Source organism: Lepus europaeus, chromosome 8 (genome assembly GCF_033115175.1).
Source record: "Lepus europaeus isolate LE1 chromosome 8, mLepTim1.pri, whole genome shotgun sequence".
Taxonomy (NCBI): domain Eukaryota; kingdom Metazoa; phylum Chordata; class Mammalia; order Lagomorpha; family Leporidae; genus Lepus; species Lepus europaeus.
In genome coordinates, this window is record NC_084834.1 from 124463715 (window position 1) to 124490767 (window position 27053).

The window sequence follows — 27053 nt, forward strand, 5'->3', positions numbered from 1 at the left end:
AATGACTTGAAATTTGGGTAAATTAAAAAAAAAAAAAAACAACAACAATAGTAAGCTCTGGACCCTACCTAATCTGTTTTACTAGCTGAGAAAACAGGCCAAGAAGCTGTCAATGGCTGCCCGGGGGCTGCTGGGCTGGTGAAGACAGAGCCAGCACCAGAAACCAGACCCCCTGACAACAGCCGAGAGCTCTGCCAACTACACTAATTATTTACTCCTCAGGCGTACTTGAACCAGTGTGCACATGGTCAGGACCAAAATTCTCACTTAGTTATTTTGTTCTGAAAATAAAACATTTATTGAGTGTCAAGCACACAGCTTTCCTTCTAAGGGACAAAAACGATTCTTTTAATTAACTCATTAACTTTTAGGGCAAATGTGACAGAGGCTCCTTAATCTTACAAAGCTCATTACTGTTTGTCTTTCGGTCTGTCATTCTCTTAATGCCTTTAAGTATCTTTTTTATATAAAAAGAATTCTGTCTAAATTCCTTTCCAAGTAACTTACTTTTGCTTTTCTTTCCCTTTTTATAATCTAATGCTTTTGGCTCCAATGCATTGCTTCTCTCTGCTGGCAAATTTTGGAAATCACTAATCCAACTCAAGGCTACAAAAGGCTTGCTAAGCCACACTAGAGTGGTGCTAAGAGATGAACGCTCTCCTGTCCAGAAGTTTCCAAGGGGAGGGGGCGTCACCGGCCATGCTCATCCAGGCTGCCTCTGCCACTCCCCCTCCCAGGCACGTGCTGCTTAGCCATGCTCTCTACCCATCCCGGGCAAGTCCATCTGAGGACCTCGGTGGTTTCTTTATCTGTAGAATCAAATGGTTGAACTACATCTCAGTGTGCAATTACTAGAGATCCCTAGGGAAGAGAAGATGGATGAGTCAACATCCAGGGCCCTCAGCACCTCAACCAGGGAATAGCTGCTCTTTGGGGTTGTGAAAATCAGTAAATTTGGGGGAAAAAAGACAAAAGAAAGCAAAATCCAAAGGAAAAAGAAGTAAATGCCTCTAAAGGAGATGATCCCTAGAGATGTACCCTTCTGGCAGCTGCCAGTCATCGGCAGGATGTGCTATGCTAACGAATGTATGGAGTCAGAATATCCACGCTGAGTTCTTAAGGGCCTTTGAAAAGAATAAAGACCAAGACAAGAACATGCCTAAACCAAAGATTTTTCTTTCCCAACTCTTGAATAAGTACCTAGCTTTTTTTTTTTTTTTTTTTTGAACAGGCAGAGTTAGACAGTAAGAGAGAGACAGATAGAGAGAAAGGTATTCCTTTTTCCGTTGGTTCACCCACCAAGTGGCCACCACGGCCAGTGCGTTGCGGCTGGCGCGCACTGATCTGAAGTCAAGAGCCAGGTGCTTCCTCCTGGTCTCACATGTGGGTGCAGGGCCCAAGCACCTGGGCCATCCTCCATGCACTCCCAGGCCACAGCAGAGTGCTGGACTGGAAGAGGAGCAACTGGGACAGAATCCGGCGCCCCAACCGGGACTAGAACCTGGGGTGCCGGCACCGCAGGCGGAGGATTAGCCTAGTGAGCCCTGGTGCCAGCCAGTACCTAGCTATGAATGCTCACTTCAATTTAAGGGACAGATCCAGCTCCCTGTTGATGCACCTGACAAAGCCGTGGAAGATGGCCCAAGTGCTTGGGCCCCTGCAACCTACATGGGAGACCCGGATGGAGTGCCAGGTATTTGGCTTTGGCCTGGACCAGCCACAATGCCTGTGGCCTTTTGGTGAGTGAATCAGCAGATAGAAGAGCTCTCTCTCTGTGTCTCTCCTTCTCTCTTAACTCTGCCTTTCAAGTAAAAAATAATATATTTTTTTTTAAAAATTAGGGGGCAAATAGAGACCTTAGAAATACCCATATTCAATATCCATTTCTTTATTTACATGTTTAATATATTTCATAACACAGTTACAGAAATTGAGCTTTCTTTTCCCTACCTAATGCAGAGTCTGAATTTCCAATCCTTTTCTTTTCTTTTTTAAAGATTTATTTATTTGAAAGGCAGAGTTACAGAGAGAGATGCAGAGGCAGAGAGAGAGAGGTCTTCCATCCATTGGTTTACTCCCCAAATGGCTGCCACAGCCAGAGCTGGGCTGGTCAGAAGCCAAGCCAGGAGCTTCCTCCAGCCAGGTCTCTCTTGGGTGCAGGGACCTAAGCTCTTGGGCCATCTTCCGTTGCTTTCCCAGGTGCACAAGCAAGGAGCTGGACCTCAAGTGGAGCAGCCAACACTCGAGCCACTGCCCGTACCTTATGCTGGCACTGCAGGCAGCAGCTTCACCCTCTATGCCACAACACTGGCTGCCAATCTTTTCATTTTCAAACTACAGGCAGGGAGAGCGTCCTGGCACTGAGAGTGTCCTACGCAGGCACTGATTTTGAAGCACTTTTTATGGGAGTGTCCCAGTGTTTTGGTGAATGTCCTAAAAACTTAAAACCTATGATTTATAATAAAAGTCATGGTTTTCCCCTTAAACAGGAATCCAAAACTTGTTAAAAAGAATATAGTACCGTATTTTTGTTGGATGTTCTCAACTGTGTTAAGTATTTAAGAAAGATGATAAGAGCATGCCAACAAGCTATTAACCCTTCCACAAAATGTGCAGACAGCTGCTCCACACAGCTTCTGAGCACTTCCCGCCACCATGTTTCTTTGAGACCTTTAAGGGAAACGTTCCCACCAGCGTAGCTCCATTTATTGAACGTTCATGGAGTGAGGGTGGTGGGCAAGCAAAGGAGCAGTAAAAAGCACACACAAGCTCTTACTGCTGTCTAAATGAGCATGGGACGCTCTTAGCAATGAACTCTACGTTTAAACACATTCTAAATTTTCAGTGATCTTCTAACTCAGAAACGAATGACACAGAGCAAAAGGGATACAGTTCAGAACTACGAATGACCTAAAAGTACACAGAACTACAGGACATGAGAGAAAAGCCTGAAATTTTACATTGAATAATAGAAAGTTATCAAAACAATGAGTACTTACTCAGATGGCATGCTTGTCATGACTAATGTTCTTGTTGGCTAGAGATTTCAAAAGAGAAGGAACAAAAAACAGTCAAACATATGAAAAATATTTTTCCCACAGAAATAAACTTTAATAAGTTTTTTTGAAAAGTGATTATCACTTAAAAAATAAACATTTAAGCATATATCAAAGACAAAAACCTTTATATTCCTGGAAAAAAAGAACCCAAGAGATGGAAATCCAGATACTAGTACCAAACGAATCTAAAACAATACAGACGTGAGGTAGAAGAACAAATAAATATTTCCCTCCGAGGTCTGCTCTGCCAGTCACCTGCCGGGCTGCTGAGCACGCTGACGTGTTTACGGACCTGTGAGGAGGGGTAGGAATGGCATTTCCTGGGGCACCTGGGGGGCCACATCCTGGCCTCAGACATGAGCGTGCAGTGGAGTCTGTGCTTCTGGCTCAGGGGCCAAGCAAACCCTCATACACAGAAGCATCAGACTTATTTACTGTGTTGGCAACTGGAGATGTATACTCACGTAGGAAATGCACTGACAGGAAATCTGAACGCTATGGAATACAGAATATGAATGCCCTCTAATTCTACCAGCCAGAAATGATTTTTTAAAATAATTTGATCATATATTCAGTAAAATGTTAATAATTCTTTGGGTACACGTGTGTATATATATTTTTATATATATGTACATATATATATATATATTTAAAAACAAAAATGAATTCACATTACTCTTGTACTTCGGTAATTCACACAAGATACTTCAAATGCAGCCCACTGCATATTATAATGGTTAATTACTGGATACTCGCTCATGTCTTGAACAGTCAACATGAAATAAATGAGAACAAAAGGCATTCAATGGGCTGCAGGCTGACAAACAGGAGAGACATGAAGCGGGCTATGTTCTAGGAAGCACAAGGTCACAGTCACAGAGATCCAAGGATGACAGGGAAGGTGTGCTTGCAGTTATCCCTCCACAGTGCTCTGCCTTTGGAGCTTAACTTCCGAGACCAAAGCACAGCTCTCTGGGCTACGCCTGGAGACGAAGCCCTCACCTGGGAATCTAATCACCAAATCAGATTCTGATCGAAACCTAATCCTGCTCTTCTACCTCATCCTTGACTGAAAAACTACACAGGCCCAGTGATGTGACCAGCCACAAATGGCTCCACAGAACTTTCCAAAAGAATCCCATTGGCTTCCGTATGTGGGAGCTACCCATCTCTAAGACCAGGGAAAGAAAAGAAAATAGTCGACTACTACATGACTTCTCTGATACGAGGCTGCTTCTCCAAGACTTTGGATTGCTTCTCTCCTTTACCTATTCTCACTCCCAGTATGGCCTCTCATGCAGCTTTGTGGCTTCAAATACCAGACACAGGCTGACAATTCCCAATCTCATTTCTCTACACAAACCTAATCCCTGACCTTCAGACTCTGTCTACTTGTCATTGGAAGTCTAATAAGGATCTTAAAACTAACATGTCCCAAACTAAACAAAAATAAATAGACAAGACCCAAATTGGGACACAAGCAGTAAAACTATTTTGATGAGAAGATTTTATACACAGAAATCCCTGAGGAATCTAACAAACCATTTTAGAATAAACTTAACAAAGCTGTGAATATAAAATCAACACACAAAAATCAGCTGTATTTGTGTGAATTAGTAATGAAGAATCTGAAAAGGAAATTAAACAAATTCCATTTATAATAGCATCAAAAATACACTTAATTAAGGAGGCACAAAATTTGTACTCCAAAATTAATGTAGCTTAAGGGTACACACTGTGGAGGAGTGAGTTAAACCACCACCTGGTAATACCTGCATCTTCTATCACAGTGCCAGTTGAAGTCCTGGCTCTCACACTTTCGTTCCAGCTTCCTGCTAATGCATTCTTGGTCACAGTGAATGATGGCCCAAGTATCCGGGTTCCACTTCACTCCCTGCAACCAGGAGACCTGAATAGAGTTCTAAGTTCCAAGCTTTGGGCCTGGGCTGGCTCCAACTGATGTGGGCATTTAGGGAATGAACCAACAGATGAGAAGTGTCTATCTCTCTCTGCCTTTCAAAAACACGGACAAACTTTTTTTTTTTTTTTTATTTGACAGGTAGAGTTACAGACAGTGAGAGAGAGAGACAGAGAGCAAGGTCTTCCTTCTGTTGGTTCACCCCCCAAATGGCCACAACAGCCGGAGCTATGCTGATCCGAAGCCAGGAGCCAGGAGTTTCTTCCAGGTCTCCCATGCGGGTGCAGGAGCCCAAGCACTTGGGCCGTCCTCCCCTGCTATCCCAGGCCACAGCAGAGAGCTGGACTGGAAGAGGAGCAACCAGGACTAGAACCAGCACTCATATGGGATGCCAGAGCCGCAGGAGGAGAATTAACCTATTGCGCCGAGGTGCTGGCGCATGGACAAACTTTTTTTAAAAAAAGGTTGCTGAAATAAACTTTTTTAATAATTAAGAAATGTAGGCTGGTGCCGTGGCTCAACAGGCTAATCCTCCGCCTTGCGGCGCTGGCACACGGGGTTCTAGTCCCGGTCGGGGCGCAGGATTCTGTCCCGGTTGCCACTCTTCCAGGCCAGCTCTTTGCTGTGGCCCGGGAATGCAGTGGAGGATGGCCCAAGTCCTTGGGCCCTGCACCCCATGGGAGACCAGAAGCACCTGGCCCCTGCCTTCGCATCAGCGTGGTGTGCTGGCCGCAGCACGCCAGCCGCGGCGGCCAATGGAGGGTGAACCAACAGTAAAGGAAGACCTTTCTCTCTGTCTCTCTCTCACTATCCACTCTGCCTGTCAAAAAAAAAAAAAAAAAATTAAGAAATGTAAAATGACCTTAATAAATGGAAAGACACCCTGTGTTCATGTGTTAGAAGGCATAATATTGTTAAGATTATGGTACTACCCTAAACAACATACAGATTAAATACAATCCATATCAAATTATCAATGTGTTTTTTTGGGTAGAAATGGAGAAATCCATCCTAAAACTCATATGAAATCCCAAGGAATTCAGAATAGTCAATCTGAAAGATGAGCAACAAAACTGGAGGACTCATAATTCCCAACTTCAAAACTGTATGGTTCAGGCATAATATACAAACCAGTGCAATAGCACTGAGAGTCCAAAATGGACAGCTGCATGCATAGCCAAGATCACTCAATGGTAAAGAACAGTCTCCTACAATGGCACTTAGAAAACTGATATTGATAGGCAAAGAATGAATGTAGATCTTTGCCTTATATGATATACAAAATTAACTCAAAATAGATAAAAATAAAAGTGTTCATGAGGGTTGCAGGAGTTGGAAACCTCGTACACTGATGGTGAGAATGTAACATGGAACAAGCACCATAGAAAACTGTTTGGCAGCTCCTCAAAAAGCTAAACACAGATATTCCATATGATGAGCAATCCTAATTCCAGGTAGATAACAGAAAAAAACCTGGAATAGGGACTCAGATACTTGTACATGAATCTTCATAGTAGCATTATTCACGATAGTAAAAAAATGGCAACAGCCTGTTTGGGTTCATTTTTTTCTACTATAACTGATTACCAGAGATTGAATAAATTATAAAAAAATTTATTTCTCATAGTTCTAGAGGCGAGGATGTCCAATATCAAAGTGCACGTCTTAATTCACCTAGGAAGCTCCTGGGAAGATCACACTTACTGATGTCTGCAACACACACAGAAAGGGATTTTTTAGAAAATGAGATAGTTGATTGATGAAGAGATGGATAAATACCTGACAAATATGGCAAGAATGCTAACAGCTGTCAAATCAGGGTTGGAGAGGAAAAATGTGAAATGTGAGTACTTCCAGTGTTTACCACATGTACACTTCGAGGTTATTTGATGCTTGGCGGCTAATGTCTGAGCTATTTAACAACTCCAAGTTGTAGAAAACTGATAGTAGTAATTCTTGTTTATAGAAATGCAACATCTGCCCAGTGGAAGTTCAACTGACTTCCCTTTCCCACTAGGGAAAAGCCGGTTTTTAATTTATTAACAAATCTACTTCAGTACTTCTGACAATCTATCAGTGTGCCTGCTGTTTCAATTCTCCTTCGAACAGCACATAACTGCTATCTAGTTTCTTCCTTAATAAATGAGGAAAATGGAATATTTGACTCATATTCATCTTACATTAGGACAAGAATATGATACCTTAAAGAAGTCATTTTTTAACAGTTTTGAGGGGCTTCTACTGAGAAGCCCACCAGCTCCATCTGATCATCAGAGAAGCACACTCCACAAACGGCCCAAGCACAAGCTTACGTAGTCCTTCACTGGTTTCTAGAGGTGAATTCCAAGTGGCAACAGAACCTCACTGACTCTCTGTTTCTCTAGTTTCAATTTTCATCTCCACTGTTGTTTTTGCTTTGTTTCATTTACAGATAAATTTGTTCCCCATTACTAGAAGTAATGCTTGGGAATTTCATTGAATGCTGTGATCTTTTGATGTTCTATATAAATGAATTAACAGATTCCAGAGATATGGTGTCTTTTGGATAAGAGATAATAGACAACTTACTTTGTTAGACTTTTTTTTTTTTTTTTTTTTGACAGGCAGAGTGGACAGTGAGAGAGAGAGAGACAGAGAGAAAGGTCTTCCTTTTGCCATTGGTTCACCCTCCATCGGCTGCCGCAGCTGGCGTGCTGCAGCCGGCGCACCCCGCTGATCCGAAGCCAGGAGCCAGGTGCTTCTCCTGGTCTCCCATGGGGTGCAGGGCCCATCCTCCACTGCATTCCCGGGCCATAGCAGAGAGCTGGCCTGGAAGAGGGGCAACCCGGACAGAATCCTGCGCCCCGACTGGGACTAGAACCTGGTGTGCCAGCGCCGCAAGGAGGAGGATTAGCCTATTGAGCCGTAGCGCCAGCCTGACTTTTTTTCAATTTTTAAATTTAACTAAATTTGGCCTGAGAATGCCTCTGTACTTTGAGTCCTTATGTAATGAACTGCAATATAACTAAGTATGTAAATTGAAAGATTTAGAAGTAAAATTTTAAAAAAAATTGCTAATTTATCTGAAAGGCAGAGAGTTAGAGAGAGAGAGAGAATCAATTTTCCATCAGCTGGTTCACTTAAGAAATAGCCACAACAGCAGGGGCTGGGCCAAGCTGAAGCCCGGAGCCTGGAACTCCATCTGGGTCCCCCAGGTAGGTGGCAGGAGCTCAAGTACTTGGGCCATCTTCTGCAGCTTCCCCATCAGCAGGGAGCTGGGTTGGAAACCAAGTGATGGGATTCAAACTTGGCATTCATTTGGGACACTGGCATTACAGGCAGCGGCTTAACCCACTGTGCCACAACACCAGCTCTAAGAGTATACTTCTTAACAAATAGCTAACTCTCAGCAAGTCAAACCAGCCAAGCCGCAGTGAACTACAGGCGGACAACTGAAAGGTCATGTTCAAATAAGGCAAATGCGGAGCTACAACCAGAGAAGCCATTTCTGCGCTTCATTTCCGTTTTCCATCCACAAAGGCTGTCTGTCCTCACTGCAGAGCAGAACTCCCTGAATCTCTTACATTTCTCAGGACTATCTCATTCATGCGTTGTTCTCTGCTCAATTAAACACTGTCTAAAGTTTCTAGGTTAACAGGTTGCTGTCAGAATTGAGATGAAAAGCTGACCTCCCCTCCCCTGCCCCTAGGAGTACCAAGACCAAGCGAGGTACCTGCCAGAGCCCACTGTGTCCAGTCATGTCTCACAGCAACTGGGACATAGGTAAGACTGCCTTTGGATTGGAGCTGTATGGACTGGGGTTTTAAACTGAGTTTACTCGAGCAATTTTTAGCCTGGATTGGGTTCGAGATTGGATCCAGTTAGAGGCCTCAGATGTCTAAGTCAGAAGAAAATGGGCTAGGTTTAGTAGGTAATAAGGTTAGAAGAATAAAGGGGATAGCTGGCTTACATGAACCCAAGGAATCTGGAACTCCCTATTCTTGGAAACTGTTCTCAAGATAATGGGTCAATCTTACTCACAAAACAAAACAAAATGATACCTTACAGTGGCCTCTGGGGAGGTTTTTAGCAAAAACAAAATTGATCATCTATGGAATAAATTAAGGGAAAAATAGGGACAATGCTAAATGCAACAGGAACAATGGGATGTGTTTTTAAAGATGAAATAAAATCATAAGTAACTGACTGATGGCAAAAAGTGTTTTATGGCTGACAAATCTGATCAAAACTACCCTCCTAGGTCTACTATGAATTTACTCATCTTTTTACTTAGTTACTCTTCCACCACAAAGATGAGTAAAGAGAAGCCTCTTCCAGGTCTCCCACGCAGGCGCAGGGGCCCAAGGACTTGGGCCATTTTCCACTGCTTTCCCAGGCCACAGCAGAGAGCTGGATTGGAAGTAGAGCAGCTGGGACTCAAACTGGAGCCCACATGGGATGCCAGCACCGAAGGTGGCAGCTCTACCTGCTTCGCCGCAGCGCGGGTCCCCAGATTCTGCTTCTCAGCCGCATTTTCATGTCGGTCAAAATCTGAAGCTCAAACAGCAGAGCAGCATGATGCAGGGTCTTTAAGCCCTGTTCCTTTCTGGATCAACTCTGATCTCCATAACCCAGTCAAAAACACAGGCTCTGTTGGAAGACTGCCTATTTTTAGCTATTTTGAGCCATCTTGTTAAAACACATTTATATCTGTAAAGGAAATCTCGATTTTATAAGGGTGTCTCCTTTTCTGCCTCTAAACCACTACAAACTTTCACAATGAAGAAGGCAAAGACTTAAGTCCGAAAAGCTCCTCCCCTGACCATATTGTCTTCACTGGCCTTCCTATTTCAGCATGTCTTTATCTGAACAGAGTGGTATGTAGACCTAAATTCCAAGTTCTACAGCTATGATATATAAGTGTTCTGCTTGGTTTTACCTAAAATCCTCACTTTGGAAATGAAAACCCAGAGTGAAAAAATGTTAGATCGTAATAAAAGCAGAATGAATAAAAACAGAGTGATGGGGTCAAAATAAAGGTTTTAATACACCACCACTGGAGACTGGGTGCAGGTACTCCTTGAACAGTACGGGGTCCCAAGCCAGTCCACTCTGCTTACTCCAACTTGGAGAAATGTAAAAGAGAAAAAGACTTGATAATGAGCAACCTAACAAGCACTGTGGGCAATAATAAAGCAGGTCAATAAGAAAACCACAGGGGTCCATTCACAGGACACCCCTTGCCAGAGGGGGTAACATGCTGAGAAGTCTCCAGAGCAAATGGATTTGGGGGAAAGATGAACGGGTCCTCAGGTCTGTCTGGATGTGCGGGACTTCTGGCTTCCTCAGCGGTCCCAGGAGTTCGTCTCCAGAGGGAAGATGACGTTTGAGTTGCTTTTGTAGGATCTGTCTCAGACAGATGAAGGAACACTAAAGAAGACTCAGCCTGCATTTTGCTATTTTTCAAGCACCTTCACCTCCAAGAACTCAACAAACCAAAGAAATTGCTTCAGTGGCTACCTTTGCAGCATAAGCAATTCAAGCATAATTGTTAAGAACAAGTAAATATGGTGAAAGTAAATAACACAAAGATCTACAACTGAACTTGTCAGATTTCAGAAATCTTTTTCAGTAACTTAAATTAAATCTTAAAGTTCTTTTATGTTAAAAATAAATAATATCCAACTATTCTGGATAAGAAATATTCAGCCTATTCAGAATTTAAAATTCTAATTAATATATTATAAGCAAACTAGAAATGACATAGGAAAACAACTCCATTGGTGAGAAAAGCAAGATATGTTTTTGGTAAGTGAAGCTATAAGATATGGAAGACATGTTTTAGTTAACAGAAAAAAGAGGGACTTTTGTCCTAAAATAGAATGGTAAGTTGTTCTGAAACGAAAAGAGATAAAGTATAAGGGAAATAACTGAAATGGTATAAGAAAGTTATAGAACTGTGGAAGATCAATCCTGTGGAGGGAATTTGAAGTTTGATCAAACTAGCTAAGATGGCAGAGGAATTACTACATTTTTAAAAAGACTTATTTACATATTTGAAAGGCAGAGTGAGAGATAAAGAGGGAAACTCTATAGAAAAAGATCTTTGCCGAATCACTCCCCAGATGGCCACAAGGCTCGGCCAGGCTGAAACCAGGGCCAAAACGTGTGAGTTTCCGAAGTGGGTATCAGGGACCTAATCAATTGGGCCCTCTGCTGCCTTCCCAGGTGTATTAGCAGGGAGCTGGATTGGGAGTAGAGCAGCTGCAACTCAAACCAGCACTCCGTGACGGGATGCACCAAAATGTCACCTTGAAATTACTAAGTATTTATAAAACTTAAGCATTAATATTAAAGATACACTGATGGAAAACTGAATCAGGTTCCCTACATTAAAACAACACAGTTTCCTGGGGACAGCACTGTGGTATAATAGGTTAAGCATCTACCTGTGGTGCTGGTATCCTATGTGGGCACTGGTTTGAGTCCTGGCTGCTCCACTTCCAATCCAGCTCTCTGCTATGGCCTGGGAAAGCAGTAGAAGATGGCCCAAGTCCTTGGGGCCCTGCACCCATGTGGGAGACCTGGAAGAAGCTCCTGGCTTCAGATCAGCCCAGCTCTGGCTATTGCAGTCATTTGAGGAGTAATCATCGGATGGAAGACCTCTGTCTCTCCCTCTGTCTATAACTGTGCCTCTCAATTAAAATAAATCTTTAAAAAAGACAGTTTTTCCTTGGAGCATCGATCTGTTCTTCCTAGGAACTTCTGAAAGGTTTCTCTTCATCTTTCAGGTAACTGGTTCAGGAAACAAAGATTTTGTGCACATCAGGATGATTTCTCATGTTTCATGTTGTCCATAGATTTTAAGATTTATTTTATTTATTTGAAAGGCAGTTCTGGGGTGTGGGGTATGGGGAAGAGACAGAGCAGAGACAGATCTTCCATCCATTGGTTCACTCCCCAAAGGGATACAATGGCTAGGACTGGCCCAGGCAGAAGCCAGGAGCCAGAAGCCTTTTCCGGGTCTCCCATGTGAGTGCAGGGGCCAAGCACTTGGGCTAACATCCACTGCCTGCCCAGGTGCATTAGTGAAGCTAGACTGGATGTGCAGCAGCCAGGGCTCGAACTGGCACTCAGATGTAGGGGACCAGTATGGCCAGCAATGGCTTAATCTGCTGTACTTCAAACATATAACCTTGCTATATCCATGACTGCAAATTAACTCAGATTTGTGAAATAGACCATTGGAAATTCTTAAAAGGATTCATCTCTCTTTTTATAAAGGAGGATACTAACTAACTGGACTTATTTGATATGCTAAATTGTATAGAAAGCATTGTTTAAAAACAAAGGACGAAGGCCAGGGCTATGGCAAAGCCAGTAAAGCTGCCACCTGCAGTGCCTGAATCCTATATGAGTGCTGGTTTGAAACCTGGCTGCTCCATTTCTGATCCAGCTCTCTGCTATGGCCTGGAAAAACAGGATGACCCAAGTGTTTGGGCCCCTGGACCCACGTGGGAGTCCTAGAGGAAGCTCCAGGCTCCTGGCTTCAGATTGGTCCAGCTCTGGTTGTCGAGGTCATTTGGTAAGTGAACCAGCAATTTCCTTGGTATTTAGTTCATTCTTGTTCTCCCTGGTTGGTTTTATAAAACTAATCTCTCTGCCTCTGCCTTTCAAATAAATAAATAAAATAATAATAAAAAGAACAAATGATGCCAGGGCCTATGCTGCATCATAGTAGGTGAAGCCTCTACCTGCGGCACCGGCATCCCATATGGGCACTGGTTCAAGTCCCAGCTGCTCCACTTCCAATCATGTTTTCTGTTAATGTGCCTGGGAAAGTAGTAGAAGATGGCCCATGTTCTTGGGTCCCTGCACATACATGAGAGACCCGAAAGAAGCTCCTGGCTCCTGATCGGCTCAGCTTCAGCCATTGTGGCCATTTGGGGAGTGAACCAGTGGATGGGAAACCTGTCTCTCCCTCTCTGTCTGTAATGCTGCCTCTCAAATAAATAAATCAATCTTCAAAAAGTATAAATAAAAATAAGTGATGGTAAAACTTTTTTGATTTGTAAGAACGTGTCTGCACTATATTTTCCAGAAACTACATGAAATTCCTATAAATCTGATCACATCGTTGGGTTGGGTATGAATTCTCAGAGCTCTAATGAAGAAACTAATTAGTTTTATGAAACCAACCAAGCAGAACAAGAATGAACTAAATACCAAGGAAATTCTTGGGCAAGTTTTCATGCTAAGTCAGCCAGTACTGAAACTGTTAAGATACACAATTGGAATGAACTTCGTAAGATGATCTGAGTCAAAGTACCCAGGATAATTTATTTAAAAAACAGTCCCATGCACCTGGATCACAGAAACAAAAGAAGATAAATCCAACATTAACTATAACCTCAGGGAGGGCTTGGATGGCCACTGAGTCCTTCCCAAGTCCTTGCTTATGTTATTAAAATTGTTTACTCTGTTACTCATTACAGAGTAGACAAAAATAATTCAAATTATGAAAAAATATTGCTGTGGTTACTGTTCTAGAATTGCTGAAAAGGTTTATAACCAACGTTTAGTTTGTCAAACTCATAATCCTAAGGAAACAATTAAAACTTTAAATGGTATGTTTCTGCTACCTGATGAACCATTTGAATATTTACCCAGAGATTTAATTAAATTGCCACCTTCATTGTGATATAAATTAGTTCTTGTAATAATCCATGTTTTCTGGTTTGACAGAAGCTTTCCATGCAGAGTGGCTAATACAGCAATAGCAGCTGAAAGGTTATTTAACATCTATGGTTCCTTTATAGGCCACAGTAACACAGGGACTCATTTCACTGGGCAAGTTATAAAGCAAATAAGTAAGGTATAACAAGCACCGTTGTCATGATCAACCTCAGTCTTCAGAAAAGGCTGCAAGGACTAATGGCATCTTAAAACTGAAACCAGCACAGTCACCTGGGTCAACCGGATTGAACTGGCTGAACACACAACTGTCAATCTTGACGACAATCAGGTCTACCCCTGATGGCAGACGGTCACTAGGAAGACTGTGCTCGTGGTAACATTACCTCACATGTCTCTTGCTCCCTGAGCTCACAGCGGGCTAACTGCTGCAAGGCTTTCACATGCTACGCCAGGGTCTACTGGCGGTAAGCAAAGTTTTCAGGAGCCGGCTACTGAAGACAAACTTTCATGATTTCGCCCTGGAGACCGCATCTCTGTAAATGACATCAGAGGGGCCAGCATTGTGGTGTAGCCACCACCTGCAACACCAGCATCCTGTGTGGGTGCTGCTTCCAGTCTGACTGCCATGCTTCCAATACAGCTACCTGTTAGTGCACCTGGGAAAGCAGTGGAAAATGACCCAACTGCTTGGGTTCCTCTTCCACCCATGTGGGAGACTCCTGGCTTCTTTCCGGCTTCAGTCTGGCCCTTCTCTGGCCATTGTGGTCATTTGGGGCGTGAACCAATGGATGGAAGATCTCTCTCTCTGTAACTCTGCCTTCAAATAAATAAACACTGTCTTTGAACCCACCGGAAGGGACCATATCAAGTTCTTCTCACCACCGGTCCCACAGTGAAAGGTCAGAGTCTCCCTTGAACCATCGGTCCACATCCCACCTCAAAAGGTGCACTCCAGATTCTTAGAACTGAAAAGTGAGGCATGGCCACTTCTCAGAAGCAGCTGGCATCCTGGAAGTGGACAGGTATCCCAAAATCATGGGTCAAGATTTGCCACCACTACAGGCTTATGCTTCAGTCTTCATTTCCTATCGACCTAATCCTTTCCTTTCTCTTAAGGAAAATCCACAGGACCATATACAAGGTGTGGATAGTTTTAGCTAAAGCTTATGCTCTAGCAGAAAAAAAAAATAGAAAAGAAAAAGAAAAACAACCCACCAGAAAGACTGTTTGTTTACGAAGATAAGTTTTCACTAAGGGAGCATTCCCATGGGAATTCTGGGGGTCTCATATTGGTAGTAGTGGCCTGCTGAAAGTGTGGAATTTAGAACTAATCCATAAATTAGAGAAAAATATTTGACTTTATAGCCAGACTTCCCAGAGAATCAGATGGGTAGAAGTCACTCTAAATGGCAGCTGACAATACACATGTTCGACAACATTTAAAGAAACATCATGCAGCCTTTGTCCTGACTGTTGAGGAACAACTTAATACTTTATCCCTTTTAGTATTTTTTTTGTTCTACTTAATACTATCGGTTGAACTCTTTAATTAACACACAATTATTCTTAGGTGTTTAAATTTAACTGAAAAGTGATACACAGCAGACTCATAGGCAGATGTCCTAAACAGCACTCTGGCCTCAGAATCAGCCCTGAAGGCATTCAGATCTGGCTAAAAAGCCCATGAGAGTATTTCAGGCATGGAAAGCCAAGATACTCTGGCAAAAAACAAAAAAAAAAAAACAAAAAAACAAAACAAAACAAAACAAAACACCTAAATGAAAGATCTCTGTGAGTGAGATTCAGTGGAAAGAACGGGCCATCAAAGAAGGAGGTACCTTTTGCTGAAGGGAGTGAACCTCCACTTTGACTATGACCTTGTTTAAATAAGATCGGAGTTGGCGAACTCAGAAGGCTTCCATAGCCTAGGCAGCTCATGACAAGAGCCTCAGGTGACTACTGACGTCATAAACAAGAGTGTCAATTGTTAAATCAACAACAGGAGTCACTGTGCACTTACTCTTCATGCAGGATCTCTGTCCTTATGTGTTGTACTATGTGAATTAACGGTATAACTAGTACTCAAACAGTACTTTACACTTTGTGTTTGTGGGTGCAAACTGTTGAAATCTTTACTTAGTATACACTAAGTTGATTTTTCTGTATATAAAGATAATTGAAAATGAATCTTGATGTGAATGGGATGGGAGAGGGAGCAGGAGATGGGAGGGTTGTGGGTGGGAGGGAGGTTATGGGGGGGGGGGAGCCACTGTAATCCAAAATCCGTACTTTGGAAATATATATTTATTAAATAAAAGTTTTTAAAAAAGATGAAAGGATTTGAGAATTGGCAGATGCAGGAAGAACACCCAGGCCTCCCCCTTTTCCCAGGAAGCACATTTTGAGACCTTCATGTGAGTGTCGACTTTCTGATATTTGGATAAAATAAACAAGTTTATCCACGAAGACCCAGAGAACAATCTAAACCAACAGGCTTTATACTACCTTAGCCGTCACCACCTGTGGTTCATCCTTTCTGCCCTCTGACACTTCTTCACCCTTGATCAAAACCAGAAAAAGGATCAGGTCTTCATTTCCTTATGAAGGGTTTCAGGTCACATAAAGCTGAAATTAATCTCTGTGACTTCCTCCTTTTTAATTTTGAGACACACTCATGGGCCCAAAGAGGACTGAGGAAGAGTTTTTCTCCCACACACCAACTAGCCAAGATGTAATTAGAAAAACAGTTAAGCCAACAGGCCTTGCAATAGAATACCATGTTTGAGAAGGAGGGTCAGTTAATCACACTGGGAAGGTCATCTGGAAGACACTGAGACAGAATTCAAGTAGGGAGCCTGTGCCTAGACATTCCCCCTGGACAACTGGATGGCCACTGCCTCAGAGCCCAGTCTTCACAGTTGTTGTAGAAGGTCAGCACTCAAACTGACATGGACAGCAGGTGAAATGTGATGCGGGGTTGCTGAACTTGGTTCCTTAGCCTTGGGACAGTAAAAAGCAGAGCTCTGAAAGTCCTGTCTGCCATTACTAATGAAAATATTCAGACACAAGTTGATCTTGTGATTGTTTAATACTTGGTGACAGTAATGAGTAAGGTAGGAATTCCTGAGGGCATGTGGTGTTGCAGCAGCAAAAGGCAAGGGGAGACATGGGCATTAAAGATGGCCAGGAATAAAGGGCCCGAGTCCCAGGCCCTGAGCACCTGCCAGCAGTGCTGGCCATGGACGCCCAAGATTGGCTTCTACACTCCAGTCCTCTAGTGTGCCTTTGAAAAAAAACTGCTCAAGGCACTGGTGCTGTAGCCCAGTGGGTTAAGCTGCCAGTTTCAGATATCAGAATCTTGTTATCAGATTACTGGTTTGGGTCCTGGCTACTCTGCTTCCAATCCAGTTCCCTGCTAATGTGCCTGAGAAAGCAGTGGAAGATGGCCCAAGTGCTTGAGCCACTGCACCCACGTAGAAGATCAGGATGGAGTTCCTGCCTCCAGGCTTTGGGCTGGTCCAGCTCTGACTGTTTCAGGCATTTGGGGGAACAAACCAGATGAAGGTTCTCTCTCTGCCACTCTGCCTTTCAAATAAATAAACCTTTAAATAAATAAACAAACTGCTCAAATTGCTTGCATTCAGGGGTAGAGCAGACTCACTCACCACTCTAAGATTAACCCCAAACTCACCAAACCAACCGGGCTGAACTCAGGGGAACAGGAGCAATCTCCAGGTGCCTGGGCTGTGCTGGTATTTGAAGAAGCAGACACAATCTCTCCCTCCCACCCCCTATTTTACCTCTGTAAACTGTTCTGACTCCTAGCTCCCTGTCTCTGGTCGCTCCCTTATGTTAGTGATGAGTGAAATGACACTGTGAAAAATATCCAACCCTGAAAAGGAAAAGGCACAACCCTAACAATGCTGAGATAGGTTTTATTGCCACTTCATTGAATAAAATCAGATCATCATAATGAATACACTTACAAGTGAAAATCAGAATACACTCCCATAGAAAAACAAAAGGGAATAATTTGACAAAAAAAAAAAAAGTTTTCAAAACTGAAAATCACTGATAACAAGGACCAGAACAATAGGCGTTTCACATCAGGTTGTTGGTAGTCACCACGCATCACGCTATTTCCTTGCACACACTCACCACTGATTTATGAACTGAATCTTAACTCACATTCAAAATGCACAAAAGCATCTGCCAAGAATTTGTTGGAAATGCCTCATATTTTACCTTTTTCTTTTTTTTAACAAACTCTCTAAATATGCCTCACTGACTCTGAATTACAGGTTTCACTCCTCGTTTTAACCCCTTTCCTTCTGAATAAACCCGTTCTTACTCTCTTTAAAAAAGGAAATTTTCCTGGAGTAATACCCAATCAGTTATATTCCTAAATATTTAAAAAGAGCTAAAAGTGTTAAGAAGACTTAAGGAAAGTCGAAGTCGCAAATGCCTTATAATTGGGAAGGAAATAAGCTCTCCTCCAGGGAAGAGACAGGAGCCGGGCCAGGGAAAGCCACCCACAGCCAAAGTGAAACCCCTCCCACACAAATGCACAAAGCCATGCATTTCTACACGCACACGTTATGCCCTATCTGAGCAACACTTTGGAAACACCTCTGATGTCAGTGGAAACAGGCCGTCAGGTCTGCCGGCCCCCTTCCCTCCCTTACTGCTCCTCCCTCTGGTTCACGGCCTTGGCTTCACTCTTGGGCTGTAGCATTTCCAGGACATGCATTCAGCCGTTGCTTCCCAGGGCTATCTCCAGTGAGAGAACAGCATTTCCAGAAACCTCCCAGGATGACTTCCTTCACATCGCCTTGGACAGAAGTGAGTCATGTTCTCAAACCAATTGCTGGTCGGAGGAATGGCGCAGACACTGGGAGCTGTGGGGGGGGGGGGGGGGTGGCCCCATGCAGGGCAGAGGGTAAGGCTTGTATGAACGGCTCCCTGGTGAATAGGTGCTCGCATTGTGGAAGCACAGGATTGAGCCTTCTATGAACCCTCAGTTCCTTCTCTATCCCCAGAACATAAGGATCCAAGTTTGGTACCTCAGCAAGTTATTTACTTATTTATTTTTAGTTTCTCCATACCGCACATTAATTTATTTCTAAACCAAGTTACCATGGCTCACAATCATTTAGCTAACATGCCCCAAATGGTGCATTTTTTATAAGCTACGCCTCAAAAACTAGCAGCAGTTCCTGCTCATGCCTGGGAAGCAGCAGATGACAGCCCAAGTACTTGGGGTCCCTGCCTCCCACGTGGAAGACCCGGATGGAGTTCTGGGCTCATAGCTTGTGTCTGGTCCTGCCCCGCCTAATCTGGGCATTTAAGGAGTGAACCAGAAAGATGGAAGATCTCCTGTCTCTCTGTCTTTCATGCAAATTAATCAATAAACCTTCAGAGAGAGGGAGAAGAAACCATTAGCTGTATTTATTTAAATGCACATCTGTCCTTGTCCAGGCGCACAAGAGCCAGTCAACAGGTCAGAACGTGGAGAGCTCCTCTCTCACGGCTGTCTCCCAGCGGCCCGTCTACCCCACTCTTGGCCTCAGTGGGCCAAGATGACTCCTCAAGGCACCAGAGGACTCACTCTGACTGCCCCTCATTTCCACCACCTCCAGTCCAAACACATTTGATGATTTGTAAACCACACACCTTGTAATGCATGCAAAATCAGGCATTCTGTACTTAACACAGAAAGCATACGAAAGATGGGCCTCTTTGAAGATTCTATTTATTATTTTTTACAGAAATATTTTCTCTAATATGTAACAAGAAAGAAACAACACACTAATGGGAGCTGAAAGCAACTGTCAGGCCATAACGAGGCAGCTTCATCAAGGCACATCTGCCGGCAGACCCCACACCTGTCACAACGAGCACATCCTCCCCAGTGCCGGCTCCGGATGCACTGCCCAAAGTGATGTCTCCAATCAATCTTGGATCACTGAACACCTGTGCTGCAAACCGAGGGCACCTCGATCTTAGCCTATCTGTCAGGTGAGGCCGCTCAAAGAATCTACAGGATACAGACCCTGTTTCATTGCACATAGCGGGCCTCAACAAGGGAAATCACTTATATGGATATTCGTAAGGAGTGTTGTTCTGGAGGAAGTGTGGCAATTTCCCTAAATGTGTAATAACAACATACTCATGCTGTTTTTAAGAAAAAATAAATATCACCTGTCATTTTGATGAGTCACTGCTATCTCAACTTGAAGGTTAAATTTAAAAGCAGAATCATCCACACGTGTGCTTCCAACCAAATACATTATCTAGTGGCAAACAGCTCAAGTCCTAGAATTACTGGAAACTGGAAGCCCACTTCACAAAATATTAGTGTCTCATTTATACCAGTGGACTCCTCATTCTAAGCCCCCTTTCTTAAGAGAGGAAACAGCCTGCAAAATAATCTATTTTAACAAGAATGGACCAACTTTGCTGGTTTCTTTATTCAAGAAGGCTTCTATATCATCCATCTCCTCTCACCTGCCCCTGGCTACCCTTTCCAACTGCACCTGCGTAGTACCTTTCTAGTCCTCTCTGGCAGTCCAGAGTTCCCTTTCTCCCCACCACTGGGACCCTTCTGTCTTCTGTACATTCCAAGGTTCCTTCCTTGTAGAAGTCAGACTCAAATTGCCTGTCATTCCCATCCTACTGTTTCCACAGTACAGACATAAACTGCATTTTATGCAATGTGTTTTCATTCCAGCACCCCCATGTGCCTGAGACACAGAAAACTCAGTCTAGGGAAGACATAGAACTCAATAAATGGCAGCTACCAGCCCACTGCTTACAGCTCAACAACGGTGGTTAAATCTCAGATATTTTAGGGTGGTTCTGATAGTGTTAAAGGTGAGGAAAGCACCTGTCAGGGGAACCTTGAGGAAGCAGTCGCCCAAGCAGGTATCACAGACTGCAAACTCACACCTCTGCCTCCTGTTGAGAAGGCAGGGCACGGCTTCAGCTAAGGGCTGGTGGAGACATGGCTCCCCCCACTACACACACACCCACACACACACACCTCTGCCTCCTGATGAGAAGGCAGGGCACAGCTTTGGCTAAGGGCTGGTGGAGACATGGCTCCCCCCACTACACACACACACACACACACCTCTGCCTCCTGATGAGAAGGCAGGGCACAGCTTTGGCTAAGGGCTGGTGGAGACATGGCTCCCTCCACTACACACACACACACACACACCTCAACACAGTTTCCAACCAGGCAGATGAGCATCCATCCTGTCACACCCACTACTTAGGGACTTTTAAAAATACACATCTTGTACCCTCTCACTGTGCCCAGGTGTGACAGTGGTCAATAAATCCAGTGAGAGACATAGTTTGGGCTATGCTGGAACTTTCAGGGTCATTTTCATTAAGACACAAGGCAATCCTTGGGAAGACGAAGGACTGGCAGAGTGACAGAGATGAGGTCTATTTTGCCTGACACCTCCAAAACAAAGGACAGTCAACATGTGGACACGACATTCATCCACATTGTGCTAACAAAACAGCTAAAGTTTTTTGAGCACTTCTGTTTACCAGGTACCATCCTAACCTCCTGCAAGTTTCATCTCACTTAATTAGCAAAAGCCTTTGAGATTGGTACTATCATCATCTCTGCTGTATGCACAAGGATGCAGAGGCAAATTACCAAGTAACTTGTTCAATGGGACAGAACCACGAAGCAGCAAAGCTACTCACCACTGTTTTCCTACCCTATTGAAAACATCTTTAGAATTTATTCTGGGGGCCAGTGCTATGATGTAGTAGGTTAAGAATTCTCCTGTATTCGTGCTGGTTGGAGTCCTGACTGCTTCACCTCCAATCCAGCTCCCTGCTGATGGTCTCGGGAAGGCAGTAGAAGATGACCCAAGTCCACGGGCCCCTGCACCTGTGTGGGAGACCCGGAGGAAACTCCTGGCTCCCAGCTTCAGATTAGCCTAGTTCCAGCCGTTGCAGACATTTGGGGAGTGAACCAGTAGATAGAAGACCTCCCTGTCTCTCCCTCTGTCTGTAAATCTGTCTCTCATGTAAATAAATAAATCTTTTAAAAAAATGATAAATTTAAACATTCTATCTGGTCTGTAGTCCCCACCCCTCTTTTTAAAAGTCAATGTCAAAAGAACTATACTGAATTTAGTCCTTGACATCTCTGCAGACCCTCAAGCTTATGAAAGCCATCTGTGAACAGTACTGTGCTCTGACCCACAGCTCACCCTCCCATGGACAATCTGGATTGGCACGGATGTCTCCAAAATAAGATTAAAAAATTTAGGCACTTATGAAAAATTATACACTTGATGGCAAATGTTAAAAATTTTGTTGAGAATAATAGTCAATATTATCCAGAAACAGAATAAACAAAAACTTGGACAAGAATAAACATATTCATATATTTTTTTGCCTAAGAACTAGCACTAGTTCTATGTTTAACTTCTTCAGGTATTAAATATTCGTGTGGGCTTGTGGGTGCCTGATGCTGCCTCTCTCTTTCACTCAGGCCCGTGTGCTGGGAGGATGGGCAAGTGCCCGTGGCCTTCACACTGCCCAGAAGCTGCGCAGTGGGACCAGAAGTGGCACGACAAGCAGTACAAGAAGGCCCACCTGGGCATGGTGCTCAAGGCCAGCCCCTTCAGAGGCGCCTCACACACCAAGGGCATTGTGCTGGAGAAAGTAGCCAAACTCTGTAGTGGAAAAAGTAGCCAAACTCCGCCATCAGGAAGTGCGACAGGGTCCAGCTGATCAAGAATGGCAAGAAAATCACAGCCTTTGTCCCCAACGATGGGTGCTTGAACTTCACTGAGGAAAACGATGAAATTCTAGTTGCTGGATTTGGTCTAAAAGGTCATGCTGTTGGTGACATTCCTGGAGTCCACTTTAAGGTTGTCAAAGTAGCCAATGTGTCTCTTTTGGCCTTATACAAAGGCAAGAAGGAAAGGCCAAGGTCATAAACATTGATGGCAGAAATATATTAAGAATAAACTTTCATATTCAAAAAAATTCATGTAACAAAGAAAACAGGTAAACATTTGTGATAACATTTTATATTTCTCCCTCTGAAAAAGGTCAATAACTCCAGTAACTCCAAAGACATATAAGGGGCTACTCTAAGGGCTCATAGAAAACACATAATATAGAAAAATTGCTTGGATTTCAAATTTTGAGGGGACAAGATAACTTTATACCAACCCCTTACAGCCTCTCTGAAGACGATCTAGCTTGAGGCACTAAGGATAAGACATCTTGAAAACAGCTCCTACCAAAGCAACATGAATTCCGCTAAAATTGAACAACAAACATCACACTGATGGTGAAGCTTGGATGGAAGAATGCTGAAATCACTGACGCTTCTCAAGAAGTTTATGGGGACAAAGCGCCAGAGAAATCAGCAGTTTACAAATGGATATCTCGTTTTAAGGAACGCCACAGCACAGAAGATCAAGCCTGCAGTGGTAGGCTTTCCCATCAATTTCTGAGAAAAAAACTAGCCTTGCTCAGGCCCTAATGGAAGAGGCTCCACAGTTATCAGCAGAAACAGAAAACAACAGCCCTGACAGCACAGCTGGCTCAGCTGACACAGTTCTGACTGACAGGTCACAGTGAAACAAACTTCCTGTTCAGTGAGTGCTGAAGCTCCTGCCCTCATATCAGCTGCAGACAAGGGCAGGGCTTTTCGAAGGAAATTCTTATCAAGTGGGATCAAGATCCTGAAGCATTTCTTCTAGAGGTGAAACATGACTTTACCACTACAATCCTAAAGACAAAGCACAATCAAAGCCATGGCTACAAAGAGCTGGAAGTAGTCCAGTCAGAGCAATGTGGACCAGTCAGGAGCAAATGCTATGGCAACCTCTTTTAGGGATGCTCAATGCATTACGATTGCTGACTTTCTGGAGGCCCAAAGAATGACAGCACCTGCTTCTTGGGACAGTGTCCTGAGAACTGGCCAAAGCTTTAGTAGAAAAACACCTGGGAGAGCATCACCAGAGAGCCCTTCTTCACCACAGCAATGCTCCCGCTCATTCCTCCCATGAAACAAGGGCAATGTTGCAAGACTTTTGTTGGGAAATCATTGAGCACCACTGAACAAATCAGTTCGGACTTGTCATCTTGTAATTTCTTGTTTCCTAATCCAAAAAAATAAATAAATAAAATTAAAGGACATGCATTTTTCTTTGGCAAATAATGTTAAAAAAGACTATATTAGTATGGTTAAATTCATAGGACCCTCAGTTCTCCAGGGGTATATTAAATGCCTGGAATTGACACTTACAAAAGAGCCTTTGTGTGTGGGGAGTGGGGGAGGGGGGGTGGTTAAGGTACAGTGAGCTGAGCTACCACTTGGGATGCCTTCATCTCAGATCAGAGTGCCAGATCCAGTCCCGGCTGCTCCACTTCAATCCAGCTCAGTGCTAAAGCACCAGGGAAGGCAGCAGAAGATGGCTCAAGTCCTTGGGTTCCTGCAACCCATGTGAGAGACCCAGAAATAGTTCAGGCTCCCAGCTTCAGCCTGGTCCAGCCCCAACTGTTGCCGGCATTTGGGGGATGAGCCAGCAGATAAAGATTTCTCTGTCCTCCCTGTCTCTCTCTTTACCTTGCAAATAAACAAATAAACCTTTACAAAAATAAAGGATTCTTAAGCTTGATCTTTTAATTCCATCTCCATGAACTTTTTGAAGTCCCCTTACATAACTATCTTTCCTTACCAATGACCTACAATCTTACCTACAAACTAAGGTTACAGAGGCAATAAAATTGCTAAACTAGATCCTCAAAATTAAAAAAGCTCAATACATTTATAAATATTTAAACATCTAAAAAAGATGATTGATCTTTCCCACTGGTTTACAGAATGGCAGGCTTCAGGTTGGCCATCCCTGGCATTGCAGCCATTTGGGCAGTGGACCAGCACATGGAATCTCTCTTTCTCTCTCTCTTTCTCAGCCTGTCTCCCTGTCACTCTGCCTTTCAAACAAATAAATCTTTAATAAATTTTTTTTTCTCTGTGGTAGGCATTTAGTCAAGTGGTTACATCGCCAGTTAAGGTGCCTGCATGGGAGCCAGTGCTGTGGTGTAGTAGGTAAAGCCACCGCCTACAGTACCAGCATTCCATATAGGCGTCGGTTCCAGTTCTGGCTGCTCTACTTCCGATCCAGCTCTCTGTTGGGGCTTGGGAAAGTGGTGGAAGATGGTCCAAGTCCTTGGGCCCCTGCACCCATGTGGGAGACCCAGAAGAAGCTACTGGCTCCTGGCTTTGGATCGGTGCAGCTCTGGCCATTGAGGCCAAGTGAGGAGTGAACCATTGATGGAAGACCTCTCTCTTTCTCTCTCTCTGCCTCTCCTTCTGTGTATAATTCTGACTTTCAAATAAATTAATTAATTAAAAAAAAAAAGATGCCTGCATCTGACAATGGAGTACTTGGGTTTTATTCCCAGCTCTGGCTTCTGACTCCAGCTTCCCACTAATGCAGATCCTGGGGGAAAGTAGTGATGGCTCAAGTAGCTGAATATCTGTCACTCACATGAGCGATTTGGTTTTAAGTCCTGGCCCTGCTCCAGCCATTGTATGTACTTGCGGAATGAACTAGCAGATGGGCACTTTCTCTATCTCCCTGTTGCTCAAATTTTAAACAAAAAAAAATTCTTTCTCTTAATGACATGATCTCTCATTACTCTTCTCTTAGAGAAATATTCAAACCAGAAACTTCTTTTATACAAGTTTTCCTTTTTAAGATGACCATTAAAACGCTCCTATTATTTAATGATGGAATAAATAATTTTTTAATTTTATTTTTGGTTGAAAGAGTAATGTGGTATTTCAGTGGATTCAGTGTGTATCATGTCGTGCAGTGATGAAGGAAAAGTAACATATCCATCACCTCAAATATTTATTTCTTTAGGATTAGAACATTTAAAAATGTTTCAGTCATTTTGACACGTATATTATTACAGCTATAGTCACCCTGCTATGCAACGGAACCCCTCCTACTTAACTGTAACTTTACAACTCATTGACCAACATCTCCTTTCCTCCAACCACACCCTCTTCCCACCTCTGGGAATCACCATTCTACCCTCCGTTTCCATGAATTCAACATTCTTAGATTCCACATAAGTGACATGAGGTGGTGTTTGTTTCACTTAACATAAATGTCTTCTAGGTTCATCCATCCATTTTATGCAAGTGACAGAATTTCCTGCTGTTGTTTTTTTCATTAAAGCTGAACAGTGGAATAAGTAATTTGGAACAACTTCCTGACTGTGATCAATTAGAAACGCTGGACAAGAGGCAAACAAACACAAGCAGCAATCTGAAGACACCCAGCCAGCAAGACAGTGCATCAAGGAAGAAGAGACCCTGGCAGGTGAACAACTCTGCTTGACTCACACAGACACAATCTACTCCACTTTCAATGGAACTCCCTGATAATGCACCTGGGAAATCAGGGAAAGATGGCCTAAATACTTGGAACCCTGCCACCCACGAAAGAGACCTGGAGGGAGCTCCAGGCTCCTGGCTTTGGCCTGGTCCAGCCCCAGCCATTGTGACCTTTTGGGGAGTAAACCAATGGATGGAAGATCTCTCTCTCTCTCTCTCTCTCTCCCACTCGAATTCTGACTTTCAAGTAAATTAGTCAAAGGGTAGAAAGTGAAATGGCAAAGAAGAATGTAGAAAAAAATCTGGAATGAAATCAGGAGATGCAGGGGACAGGATAGAGGGAAACCACAACACATAGGCACAAAAGTGAAGGATGATATACTCAATGGTGTCCCCAGCAACAGAGACGTGAGGACACAAATAACCCCCAAGAAGCATCCTGCGGCCTTCACAGAACACCACCACCAACTACACAGAACCACCGCCACGGCAGAGCCACAGAGCACTGAGGATGTGAACATGCCACGCTCAGGACCTGACATCAGTATGGCTGTTCTTGCAGGTTTGAGCATCCTCTCTTGGGCCATATCTTCCTTCAAGCCTGGGCTATGTGAACCACAGGCTCAACCCTCCTCACCCGCGTGGCTTCTAACTCTGCACACAGAATTCAGAATTAACGGCTCATCTCATCGAGCCTGTTCTGCAGAGCTGCTGAGACAGTACATGTCCTAGATGGAATCCTAGAATTAAGATTTAAAAGAAAAAAGGACCATCAGGCCCTGAGACACATCTGAGTTTCTAGCCATTTCTGAAACAACAGAAACAGCATGTAAGTGAGCTCTCACACAAAAACACAAAGACATCAATCCTACACTCCATACATTGCCATTCTCCATTTCAGCAGAGGCATGTACTTCAGCAGTGAGCTGACAAATGATATTCCTTTGTGTTTATCAACATTACAATCCAATAACAATACTTTTTAAAACGAAATATC

The 27053-nt window shown here is 43.5% G+C and overlaps 1 protein-coding gene across 8 annotated transcripts in view; it reads right to left on the reverse strand.

Annotated features, from left to right (window-relative positions):
• Nucleotides 1-27053, reverse strand: part of MCPH1 (microcephalin 1) — a 288454-nt gene that overhangs the window by 201624 nt on the left and 59777 nt on the right. For 6 of the 8 annotated variants that reach the window (XM_062198844.1, XM_062198847.1, XM_062198846.1 and 3 more), the window contains exons 10-11: nucleotides 16159-16212; nucleotides 3000-3037 (exon numbers count right to left, since the gene is read on the reverse strand). In XM_062198844.1, coding sequence (XP_062054828.1) covers nucleotides 3000-3037; nucleotides 16159-16212 — 92 coding nt within the window. The remainder of the gene's footprint in view (nucleotides 1-2999; nucleotides 3038-16158; nucleotides 16213-27053) is intronic. The other 2 variants (XM_062198850.1, XM_062198845.1) reach the window with 1 other exon arrangement.